The 13,584-nt window shown below is 37.4% G+C and overlaps 1 protein-coding gene across 4 annotated transcripts in view; it reads left to right on the top strand.

Moving 5' to 3' along the window:
• The window catches only part of IL15 (interleukin 15), a 137,120-nt gene extending 134,913 nt beyond the window's left edge, over window positions 1-2,207 (top strand). For all 4 annotated transcript variants that reach the window (XM_042935421.1, XM_042935424.1, XM_042935420.1 and 1 more), the window contains one exon: window positions 1,806-2,207. In XM_042935421.1, coding sequence (XP_042791355.1) covers window positions 1,806-1,913 — 108 coding nt within the window. In that variant the 3' untranslated portion in view covers window positions 1,914-2,207. The remainder of the gene's footprint in view (window positions 1-1,805) is intronic.
• Window positions 2,208-13,584: the final 11,377 nt, after the last annotated feature.

Genomic DNA, 13,584 nt, shown 5'->3' with positions numbered 1-13,584 from the left:
AAGGACATAAGTAAAACGTAAATCATAAATAAAGCAAGCAAAAGGAAATGAATAATGACTCAGTTATTTATTAAATCAGTGGCCAAAAAGAAGGCAGGTAAGAGGGCCGGGGTTCTATTTTAGAGGTTTACCTGCTAAGCTGACATTTGGAAAGACATGAGGGAATGAGCCTCCTATCTGGGGAAGTATGTTTACAGGCAGAGGTAACTGAATGTTCCAAGACCCTCTGAGCGAGTAGGGCTGGACACCCTGAACTGCTCTAAAAATGCCAGGTTGCTTTAAGGTCTTTGCTTAAATGTCTCCTTCTCAGTGATGTCACCTCTTCACAGTTGCAATCCACCCCCACATCCTGTCCCCTTCTCTGCACGCCCCACTATCTGACATTTTACTTACTTGTCTGCTTTTCCCTACTAGAATGTCAGTGTCTAAGGGGCAGGTATTTCTGTGTGTCTGTGTATATGTGTGTGTGTTTTAGAGCTGTATCCCAGCTCCCAGAACAATGCCGGGCATATTCTAGACACTTAATATATTTATGAAATGCCTATACTGATGTTTAAAATACTCTTGTGATACCTCTCTGTTAACCTCTCTGTTATTGGTAGAATATTCAATGTGCATGTTCACAGTCACCGTCATCATGGCCTGGTATGTGTAGCACGTGTAGTAGAAGGAGCTGGCAAGACTGTAGTCAGAAGAGCCGGATGTAGAGCATTTCACTGGTTATGTCAACTGAGATGCATCGTGTAATATCTCTGCCTTGCTATCTGACATGATTATTTTCAAATAGGACAGCACTACATAGAATATGACAGTCCCTGGCATAGAGTATGTGCTTGATAAATGTTGGTGAATCTGAATTTCAAGTGCTTAATGGACATAAGATCTAATTTTGATTTTTGCTGGTACAGCTTTCCTGGTTTGGATGATCTCTAAGTAGTTTATTTATGATTACTACATTCGGAATATTCTAGTTATCCATGAAACGGTGTTTGAATTACAATTTGTGGTATTCACCTAAATAGTTTAGTTCAACCAGCAATGACTGGGGGAATACTATGTGCTAGGCCTTATGCTAAAGGCTAGGGAAACAAAAATATGTGGCCTTGTGCTCTTAGAAAAGCCTAGAGACTAGTGGTATAAAAATCAAAAAACTCCCTAATATCAATATATGATATGATATGATATGATATGATGTGATATGATTGATATATGAGGGAGAGTTCTGAGAATGTAAAGATGGAACATTTAGCCCAACCTGGGGAACTCCTAGGTTTAGGAATGCCTTCCTAATGGAGATAGGACCTGAGTAATCTCAGCCTGAGTAGTGGTAGCTAAAATAGCAAGTGTGGAATATGCAGAGAGAAGAACAAAGGCAGTGAGGCATCTAATAGCATGATGTGTATGTGGGGGTAAAGGCATGAGCTCATTGTACTTAGGGTATGTCATTGGAGGTGGTGGGGACAGGTGAAAGAAACAGGTGAGGAACCCCTCAAGGAGGGCCTGTGTCCCATGCAAGGGAGGCATGGTCTTTATGGGGTAGATGATCAGAAACTACTGAAGGGCTCTAAGCAGGAAGTCCATGGTCTGATAGACATGGCTTATTTCTCCAATGTCCTTAACCCATTATAGGAAAAATAAGCCTAAACCAGATCTCCCAGTTTTTTCCAGTGGTTTTTCCAAATATGACATTAATGTGCCAAAGTTTTTATGTCTCAAGACCTCACTGTATGGTTCAAATGATGTGATATTCCCAGGAAAGGGATACAGTAGTCTTTGCAATCTAATCCTTTCTTCTTATTCACTAGAATATAACTGAAACAGGATGCAAAGAATGTGAGGAACTGGAGGAAAAGAACATTAAAGAATTTCTGCAGAGTTTTGTACATATTGTACAAATGTTTATCAACTCTTGATTGTGATTGATCCCCTTCAGCATTTCTACTGTTAGCAACCATCTTCCTGCGGCTTAGAGGCTGTGAAACTCCTCATTTCTTGCATGCTGCCCCAATTTTTTTAACAAGAGGACAATCTGGAATCTTGGATCACACGAACTCTTAGAAATGAAGGCAGAAAAATGTCATTGAGCAACATGGTGTCTATGAACTGTCTTCGTACTTATTTCGTTCATTTATTCTTAATTTATTATTGAAATTGTACATATTTGTAGCATAATATAAAGTATTGAATAAAATTGTGTATATACTTTATCCTTCGAAATTGCATTGATGTTTACCTCCTGTAAGAAAATAGGGGACATTCGTTCAAGGGCAATAGTCAAATCGCACAAGCTGTGGGGCTGAGCACCCCTGGGGCAGGGAAACCGTATGTTCCAGCCAGCATAGGACCACTGACCACCAGCCTTCACTTCTCCATTAGGTGTAGCACAAGGAGGAAGAATTAACTACCAATGAGAAAGGAAGAAATAGGTGTGAAACCGGTGTTTTACTCTGTAATTGATATATAAAGCACCTGTTATAAAAGACAAAAAGTGCATGTGCCTGGCAGGTAATATGCGTCAGTAAATCTTCCGTGGGAGTGACAATAATAAAGCTCCACTGAGGTAGATAGGTAGAATCGTGTATAGGAAACTAATGGTTGTAATGATGTTTGTATTCCATGCTTTCCCAAGTGCAGGTATTTTATTTTCACTTTTTTTTTTTTTTGCCATGCATGTATAATAAAAAATTTGCTGGTTCGTTAGAGCCAGCATTATCTGACATAAAGTAATTGTTTATATATTTTGCAGTATACTGTCTGAAATTTGCAAGGTCTTTTTTAATAAAACTATGACTAAAATGAAATATTTTTGTCTTATCACCATTTCTTTCACCTAGTTCACTTATGGTGTTTTTGTTTGTTTTTCATTTTTTTTCTTTTGTTTTGTTTTTCCTCAAGTTAGTTAGCTTATGGTATAGTCTTGGCTTCAGGAATAGAACCCAGTGATTTATCTTTTATATATGACACCCAGTGCTCATCCCAACAAGTACCTTCCTTAATGCCCATCACCCCTTTAACCCACTCCCCCACCCCCTATCAATCCTCATTTTGTTCTCTGTATTTAAGAGTCTCTTATCGTTTGCCTCCTCTGTTTTTATCTTCTTTTTCCTTCCCTTCCCCTATGGTCATCTGTTAAGTTTCTCAAATTCCACATATGAGTGAAATCATATGATCTCTGTCTTTCTCTGACTGACTTATTTCGCTAAGCATAATACCCTCCGGTTCCATTCATATTGTTGTAAATGGCAAGATTTCATTCTTTTTTGTCGCTGAGCAGTATTCCATTGTGAGTATATACCACATCCTCTTAATCCATTCCCCCATTAGTTGATGGACATTTGGGCTCTTTCCATACTTTGACTATTGTCGATAGCACTGCTATAAACATTGGGGTGCATGTGCCCCTTCAAATCAGCATTTTTGTATCCTTTGGATAAATCCCTAGTAGTGCAATTGCTGGGTCATAGGGTAGTTCTATTTTTAATTTTTTGAGGAACCTTCACACTGTTTCCCAGAGTGGCTGCACTCCCACCAACAGTGCAGTAGGGCTCCCCTTTCTCCACATCCTCACCAACATTTGTTGTTTCCTGAGTTGTGAAATTAGCCATTCTGACACGTGTGCGGTGGTATCTCAGTGTGATTTTGATTTGTATTTCCCTGATGGTGAGCAATGTTGAGTATCTTCTCATGTGTCTGTTTGCCATCTGGATGTCTTCTTTGGAAAAAATGTCTATTCATGTCCTCTGCCCATTTCTTCACTGGATTATTTGTGTTTTGGGAGTTCGGTAAGTTCTTTGTAGATTTTGGATACTAACCCTTTACCTGATATGTCATTTGCAAGTATCTTCTCCCATTCTGTCGGTTGCCTTTTAGTTTTGTTTATTGTTTACTTCACTGTGCGGAAGCTTTTTATCTTGATGAGGTCCCAATAGTTCATTTTTGCTTTTTTTTCTCTTGCCTCCGGAGACATGTCTAGTAAGAAGTTGCTGTGACCAGGTCAGAGAGGTTGCTGCCTGTTTTCTCCTGTCAGATTTTGATGGTTTCCTGTCTCACATTTAGGTGTTTCATCCGTTTTGAGTTTATTTTTGTGTATGGTGTAAGAAAGTGGTCCAGTTCCATTCTTCTGCATGCTGTGGTCTGGTTCTCCCAGCACCATTTGCTAAAGAGACTGTCTTTTTTTCTATTGTATACTCTTCCGTGCTTTGTTGAAGATTAGTTGACCATATATTTGTGGGTCCGTTCTTCACTGAGAGACTCCAGGTTAGGAACTGATCTCCTACAAATTCATTTTCTCTCCATTTCACAATACAAACCAGTTATCTGTCAAAACATTCTTTTATCCCCAGTACCCCACCCATGCTCGTGTATCTCCATTACTCTAGTCAATGTATGCTTAAGCATTTCTTTCAAGATAGTTTTGGAGAAATCTATATCCTATTTGACTTTCAAAGAGTTGTGTGTTGGCTATCAGTTTGTTCCCTGATATCAAATAGTATTTTACAGCCACACTTTAAAGTTTAGGGATTGAGATTGTGGCAAGTTTTTTTGTTTATTTGTTTTAATTTCATCTGAAATGGGTTTTTAAAATCTACAGTTTATTTTTTTTCCTAGCTTTTCTATTGATGGAGAATAGGAAAAGTGCACCATTTTTAACTGCAAGTTGCTATTCCAACCCTTAGACAAAAGTTAGCCTCCTTACAGTGTTTGTTGGGATGGGGAAGGAAAATCATAATGTCATGTCACCAATATTTTATAGTGGGCAATGATCTGTTCTTGTTATATAAGCACACAAGTCCAATTTGGCATTTTCCAGGGGCACCTGGGTGGCTCAGATGGTTAAGCATCTGACTTTGGCTCAAGTCATGATCTCGTCATTGGTGAGTTTGAGCCCCACGTTGGGCTCTGTGCTGACAGAGCAGAGCCTGGAACCTGCTTCGGATTCTGTGTCTCCCTCTCTCTCTGCCCCACCCCCTGCTCATGCTCTATCTCTGTCTCTCAAAAATTAATAAACATTAATTTTTTTTTTAATTTGGCATTTTCCAGCACTCAGAATTCCTCACACATTATTTACTTAGTATGAGTCACTTCAGTTAATCTTAAGGAACTCAAGGCATAGATGTGAAGCTTCTTAAAACATTCTTAGCTAACTTAAGAAAAGAACTAATCATGTAAAACACCCTAAGTGTTTTTTTTTCATGCCTGAATTCTTAACAAAATCAGTTTTTCATTTATGTTTCAGAATTTTGCCTTCTTAAACTGTCCTCTGTAGTAAACCAGCTTAATGTTATTTGTGTAGACTAGAATACAGTGTTTGTGTCTCACCTGCTGTCCTATATGCTGAAAGCATTGGCCTCACACTACATTTAATCAAGCACAAATCCATAGACTTAAAACTCCAAATAGAAAAGGCAAGCCTAATAAAAATTAGGTTTACAGTCCAATATCATTTTTGTGGATTATATCCTTACCTTTTAAAAATTTCAGATGAAGAAAAGATATGAGAGAATATCATTTCTACACTCTCTTGCAATAAGCAAAAATGGGTTAGAAGTCAGAGGACATGGAAATGCAAACTGAACCAATACATAATTTGTGAGCCCAGAGATTTTTAAAACCCAAGCAGAAACCTAGTTTTACATACTCTCATTTTTCACCTCAGAACAGAGAATCGATGGAATTATTTCTTTTGCTGCTGTTACTGTTGTGAGAGAGCCCTATTATGTGTTTTGATGTGTTACTTCTTCTGTCCATCAAATTCAAAGGCTCATAAGGTCAAACCAACATACACAATATGAAAACCAAGTAAGTATGTGGTTGATCCCTTTCCCCACACGCAGAAATACTAGAAAATGCATTTTTGTTCCTCTATCTGTGTTAGATCAGGCTTAGTGTAAGTTCTCTGCATTCATATATGAGTCACAGTTAACATATGCATATCATGTATAAATATTTTGCCCAGAGGAAATCCCATTTCCATAGAGATTTAGTTCAATGCTTCTGAATGTATCTGATGATTGAATTTTATCTTCGCTAAGGAATTTATTATGCAAGGCAAACTTTAGCTTCATTGAAAAGTCCCCTAATTGTACAATCCATTGGATGCAACGTAGAAAAAAACACTAATGAATCATTAATAAAGAGTTGTGATTTTGTCCTTGTTAAAAAACAAACGGAGACCAGCCTTGAAAATCCCCTAAGCAGACAAAATCAGTTTAGTCATACAAAGAAACCCTAGTTTAGCTTATTTTGCAAGGCTGAACTGACTGGGTCATTTCTTGCTTATGCCTCTGAAAACCATAAACAAAATCTGAACTATTTCTCGAGATGGATATGAGGTAACCATTGACCAATTCCCTATCATTTAAGAAAATTTTAGTATTATAACCAATCACTGTAAAGAATAGTCTGCCTTCTCGCTAAAGGAACTACTTTATCACAATATACCCCTTGAGCTGCCTTCCATGTTTTGGTCTGAGCGCTTCTGGTTTGCAGACTTTTTGGTGTGTGCACAATAAACTTTTACTAATTACTACTTCAGTGATTTGCTGGTTTTATTTCTGTTATTTCTGAACTTTTGACAGTCCTATATTTTAGCTCTTTAATCCTGGATTTGAAAAGAAGTTATCTATAAGAGGAATTGAAGAGGAAATTGTTACATAGAAGCCAAATTGAAAATTGTACATTTAGTTTTTACAAACTGTGTCAACACTTTGAGAACATTATCAGGGACTCCAGTGTCACCCTAAAGGCGATTTGTCTTCATCATCCTCACTATCATGAAAGAATTCACTTCTCTGGCCATATTGTAACTCCATTTATTGAAAACCCACTGTGTGCAAGCATTCTGCCAGGTGCTGCGGTTACAACTCTGAAGAAGGCAGCCATCGGTTCAGCTTTCACAGAGTTTACATTCTAGGAGGAGGGTCGTGTTATCAAATTAATCGTGTGCTGATTCAGTTATTGTCGGTTCTATGAAGGGCACGAGGTGAGCATATAAAGGAAGGGGCAGATTCATCCCAGCTGTCAGAGCTTCTTTGAACAGTGGTATCTGAGCTCTGCTATGAATTATAAAGTCTTGCTGCAGGGGGATCAGTCTGGGAAACAGCCTGCCGAAACCTTGAGTATGGAAGGATTACAGCACGTTCAAAGAGCAGAAGAAAGGCCAGAGTGGCTAGGGTCAAAGAAAACAATGAAAGAAGCTGGTAAGATAAATATCAACTGGTCTCATAGGCCAAGTAAGGATATTGGTGGTAAAAATTTTGCTTTATACTCCAAAAGAAAGGGACTCTTACTCTGATACGTATAAAAATACAGCAGGTTTTGTTTCTGCTGTTGAGAAAAGAGTTGAAGTCAAAATCTCCTTACTGCTAAATCCCAGGATAATAAAATTATTTCTAATAGCATCATCTTCTACGGGCCTTATTATTGTCATCATTAATGGACTCCTTGCAACACTTAATGGAGACCAACTTCAGCAAGTAATTATTCATTCACTGTCAAGTGCAACAAACCGGTTTGCCGTATATATGACTTGAGAGGCCAAGGTCTCAGGATTAACACTTAAATCCAGTGCTGGGTTCTGAGGCCAGTCAGCATTGATCTGTGGTCCGAATATTCACACCTGGAAGCCTTTCTGGAAAAAAAGGACTTTTTAAAATCACTTTTTAAATGAGAACTATTTGATATAAGGGAAACCAACCATCTTCAGCAAGAAAACTGGGATAGAGGAAGGCATCAGGAGGTAATAATGGTGCTCTGCTGTCTGGTGGCAAGGCACAGTTAAAACAGGGAATGGAAAGGTGCAAGATAGGTGTGACTGGGGGGGTGGTGGGGGGTGGGGGGGAAGCTTTGAAAGCACAATTACACATATAATCAGGGGGTTAGGCTGCAGAAGGATTGAGAAGAGATGAATCCGAGATGTTTAAGGAGAGGATAAGAAAGAAGCCAAATTTCTGAATAAGCAGCTAAAAGCCTACAGGTGAGACTAGAATGTCAGGGCAGTGATGGTTCCACATGACAAGTACCATCTTCTCCAGAGTTTTTAAAGATCATGGCTGTCAGCGAAGTTCACTTTCGAGAGTTGATTTAATAAAGTCAAAGCCCTCAGTGTGTCTGAGTTCTGCTCTCTAAGGGCACACCAGGCTGATGGAAATAATATGAATCCCCTTATACTTTTATGGCTCTTTAAAGTCCACAAAACACTTGTATCTATATGATTGTATTCGATAAGAGTTTCTGTCCCTCATGGGTAGAGATGAGAAGAGATGCTTTGTCACTTATGTGTAACATTTTGCTTATGTTGCTGATGTGTAAAAAACAAAGGAAGAAAGAAATCACCTGAAATTTTTGTCCGTGTTCAGTTCTGTATTTTTAAATGCCCTATTGCCTTTTATATTTCCTTTCAAATAAGCAGGAGCATAATACTTGGGGTGGAAAATTATTTGTTGTTAAAGAAATCAAAACAGAGCTTAAGCATGTATTTTAATTCCATATTTTGATTATTTTTTCTTCACACAATTCTATTCTGGTGTTTTGTTTGCTTTGCCCAGATGGCAAATGCACCATTAAGTTTATTCAGCCTGAATTAATTATCTTTTTATAGTAAAAGAAAATCCTCTCCTTGTGACAAGTAAGATGTTTGTGCTGTATTTATGAATAAATAAAGGCAGCTGTTATACACAGCATTATTAATAGCATTGCTTTAAACATCTCATGTGAAAAGAAATCCACTATTTTCAATACAATATAAGCTCTTGGTGTCCCAGAGTTTATGAAAACCACAGACCTGTTATCTTTCTTCACTGCAGCATAAGAAAAATATCACACTTTCTGTACAAGAAGGATTTAATTCAAATTGCAGATGTTAGGCAGTACTTTTTTAAAATGGTTATTGTTTGTGTTGGTCATTTGGCCCTGATTCTTCAGTGTTTCACAGGTTAAGCATCTGGAAATCAGCAAAGCCACTCTCCCTGGAAACAGAAAGTTAACAGGCAGCCGCAGACTTCATCTAAATGGCCACTGTGATGCTACTCCCTGCTTTTCAGTTGAATGGCTTTTTTGATGGGTGATATGGCTAATATAGAAGGGATTTTTTTTTCCTTTGGTAAGACAGGGTAGGTCTGCAAAGCAGAGGAACCCTTTCTCCTCACAGAGAGGTCTTTTGAACCTTGAACCAGAAGAGATAAGAGGAAGTATAACCTCCTGTCAACACGATGAGATCATAACTCTGCAAGGCATCTGGGCTTCAGACTTTTCCTGTTTTAAGGAACTTGGTTTCCCACGAGGCCACAGTGTTTTCCAGGCAAGCTGACTTGTCCCTAAAGATTTATTTCATTTCTTAGTCATCTTTATTTTATTTCAAACAATAAACATAAAATATGCTCAGAGGAATAAATATTTGCAAGCAGAGGTATACCTAGGGCTGACCATGGAAGCCCAGGTGTAGGCTTCAAGTGGGTGCATTGTCTGTAGAGAATTGATAAACAATAATAAAACTGAAAGTCTGTCTGGTTTTATGATCACTATGGGCCAGTGATTCTAAGCAATGTCAATGGTAAAATACCCTTCCCTGAAAAATATTTTTGGAAGTCCCAAGTGTTAAGCAATTGTTCAGGTTACATTGTTTTAAATAATATATATGTGATCTGCAAATTGGTACATATTTATTACTTATCCTTTAATAAGCATTATATTCTACATGGAAACTAACTTGGAGACCTCAGTTACATGGTTGGCCATCAACTCTAGTGGATTCGATTGTCAGCCACTTCTGAAGTGTTCAGGCTTGTTCACACTGGCTTTGAGCACAGTCGGTATTCTCACTGCTCTGGTCTTGCACATTCTTTAAATAGATTGAAATAAACAAGAATAATATAGTGATTGTGGAGATTAAGAAATCAAATATTACTTCAATTTTGATTTGTGTTTAACATTTGAATCTGAGAAAGCGAGCAAACCATAAGGTGTATTAGTTTAGTAAATTCAGATTTTAATTCACTCATTAAATAGTTTTCTGCATGTGACTAATTCTATTTAACTTTGAAATTTGATCTTGTTACGGTGTTAAGTGTTTGGTTTAAAACTAAAAGAAAAAGGAAGAAAACAAAAAGTGTCATTGGTGGTATGATTTATTTAGACAATGTCAAAATTGTGCCTTTTGCAGATGTTTCAATTTCATTAAAATTTACTGATTAGTTTATGGTCAGTTATTTATTTATTTATTTACTTATTTATTTTAATGAATATAATTTATTGTCAAGTTGGCTTACATACAACACCCAGTGCTCATCCCAAGTGCCCTCCTCAATGCCCATCACCCATTTTCCCTCTCCCCTACCCCCCCATCCACCCTTAGTTTGTTCTCTGTATTTAATAGTCTATTGTGGTTTGCCTCTCTCCCTCTCTGTTTGTAACTATTTTTTCCCCCTTTTCTTCCCCCTTGTGAAAAGATGCTCGGTCAGTTATTTATACAAAATGTTACTTTATCAGACTGTCACTACAGAATCAAAGTCTGAACTCATATTGATTTTAAAAAATTAAGTAGTTGTGGTTTTTTTCTTCATAAACTCAAAGGAACTTAAAATTTTTGTAGCATTTTTGTGAAAGTTAACAACGAATTCTAATTATTCTGATTTTGTAAAGAAATGTGTGTGAGGAAATTATTCCAACATGAAATTACATTGACAGTGAATTCTCTTCTAGGGGGGCATGGACAGTGAGGACAAGAGAAGAAATGTTAGCAAAATTCAAACCAAGAGTTTTCTTTTCTTTTTCTTTTTCTTTTTCTTTTTCTTTTTTTTTTAATGGAAGAGAGAAAGGCACTAGCAAAAGCCAAGTAAGACTAGACCAAGACACTAGTAAAGGCTTGGGCAAGACCAAAACTTTATGCAAGAGGACAGGATGGATGATAATCTATTTCTATATTACTATTTGTCCAGAGCCAGTTCCAGATGATGTGAAAGTCTGGCTAGGAAGGAACTGAACTCTTCAGGATAAAAATATCCGTTCTCTGAAGTCCAAAGGAAAGGGGGAAAAGGGTAAAGAAGGAAGTCCCTATTTGATGACTTTATAGCTTTAAGAATATTTATAAAATGGTGAAAAAGAGTTGAGAACTTGGAGAGTCTATTCAAAATAAAAAATACATATTTGGTTGTGTTTTTTTTTTTCTGTAGACTTATAGTTAATAATACAAAAGCTGAAATATCCAGGTTTATAACTAAGTACATAATTATAAAATTATTGAAGTTAGGTTTTGAAATCATAGTTGAAGCTATATCCAAAAGTCCCCAGAATAATGTAACATTCAAACATCATCTTTGAAAACCACATTTTATCAATATGGAAGATCTTAGCATTGGGAGTGAAACTCCAAATAACTATTGATCAAGTCCATGGAGAAGGAATGAATAAATAAAGAAATAGAGGCAAAAATTGATTTTCTTCTAGGAAAGTCAATTGTGTCCATGTAAATGAGTTAAAGATGATAATGTTCTGCCAATTTCTTTTTTTTTTTTAATTTTTTTTTAACATTTATTTATTTTTGAGACAGAGAGAGAGCATGAACAGGGGAGGGTCAGAGAAAGAGGGAGACACAGAACCTGAAACAGGCTCCAGGCTCTGAGCTGTCAGCACAGAGCCCGACGCGGGGCTCGAACCCACAGACTGCGAGATCATGACCTGAGCTGAAGTCGGACGCTTAACAGACTGAGCCACCCAGGCACCCCTGTTCTGCCAATTTCTAAGAATATGTATGTGGTTCAACTTATATGATCATACTGCTGATGATTGAAAGAGTAAATTTTTCTCTTTTGGCCATGGTTTTTCACTATCCAAACTTTGTATACTGTGTAGATTTCTCTGTTACCTTAATCACCTCTCAAAGGCATTTTTAACCTAGCATCTAGATACCTAGGTTGTACTGCATGGGTTTCAGGGAGTCATTAACTCTCAAGAAGTAAGTATGTCTATCAGTGTGCATATATTGTTTTTTAGGAGAAGGTCTAAAGTTTTCATCAGGCTCTTAGAGTGTTCCATGAATCAGAAGGTGCTAAGATTACCTCTCTAGGAATCTTTTTTTCCTCCTTACTAAGTCAAAGGGTCAGGCAGTGCTAGGTCTTGTAAAACTTGCATCCTACTTTAATGCCATCTCAGGATCTTGTTTCAATGCAGATTATGACTCATTAGCTCCCAGGAAGTGCGATGTTGTGGGCCAAGGACCACATTTTGAATAACAAAGGTATAATACTCATAAAATGTGACATAGGAGAGCTTTTGCCTCTGAGGTCTTCCAGGAGGCCACAATTCCAGGAGCCATTACTGAGTTGACACCACCTACAGAGTCAAGAAACGCATGTGGTATTCATCGTCACCTGATGCTGGGCAAGTTGCCTAACCACTCTGAACCTATTTTCTTGTCTCTAAAAAAGCAGTAACAATATTATCTGACAGGATTGTTGTGAATTAAATTAGATGCTGACTACAGTTCTTGGTACAGAGTAAATACTAGATAACTGTGTTCCCTATCTCCTCCCTTGAGCACTTTGTGGTTTCCTGTTATTCTAGTGAGGTGATTACTTAGGAGTTATAATCAGCAAAAGAGAATAGCCTCAGGATAAAAAAAGTACAGTATTAAATATGTCCAGAATTTCCTTGAAAGAGTTCTATTTTAATACCTCCTGGACTTGAGCAGAATTTTTAGAGTTCCAGTCTTTTCTACCTATCAGATTTCATCAGTAAATTCTCAAAACAAATTGACCATTTGCTAGGCTTTTTGGCTTAGCAACTGGTTGCCCTGGTGTATGCTGCCTTTAAGCTAATTTGACCATTGCCTCTCCCACCTCTATTTCAACTTTAACACTTACTTATCTGAATTGTATTGGTTAATTGTCACCTGTTACAGGGAATATTGTGATATTCCAAAATTCTTATCTTCTCTTCCAACTCATTTTCAAGCTGTTTCATCTGCTAGGTTTCACCTATCTTACAAACATAAGACCTGCAATGTTGACCCTATTACTGCTGCTGAATGTAATTGCTTACATTATTTATATTATTTTTTTATCTGATATATTACCTTAGTTACTCATCTTCTTATTTTTTGTCCTCAGATTGTCAATAAGCAAATATGTCTAGGTTGTATTGCATCACAACTCCCAAGTGCCAGGTGAAGCTGAGGCTGAAATGCTTTCGAATAGGTCATGGTCACTCTTTCTTGTAGTTTAGTTCACTGCCTTGCTAATGAATGATTTCATGCTCTCATTAAGCTACAAAGGCAGGGCAATTTGGTCTGTACTTTTTTTTTTTTACCAAAGTATCAAGGTCGTGATTAACATGGAACTTACATTAGGTTGACCTACTATCAAAATTTCATTATTGATAAAGTCTCTAAGCAGATGGTAGTAAACAAATGTGGTAGAAAACAGGTCTTAATCTACAAGTTTTCAATTCTTGAAGTTGCCACTTACAAAGAGAAATCACAGTGTAAAAAAACAGAGAGAAAGGAAGACTTTTGTGTTATTCTTGAAGACCATTAGTCTCAAGGTTACCAGCCAAGCGTAATTCTTGTTTAATTCTCCCATTACCACCTAA

Source organism: Panthera leo, chromosome B1 (assembly GCF_018350215.1).
Source record: "Panthera leo isolate Ple1 chromosome B1, P.leo_Ple1_pat1.1, whole genome shotgun sequence".
Taxonomy (NCBI): Eukaryota; Metazoa; Chordata; class Mammalia; order Carnivora; family Felidae; genus Panthera; species Panthera leo.
The sequence above is the reverse complement of the archived record's forward strand: the minus strand, read 5'-3'. Positions and strand labels throughout refer to the sequence as shown.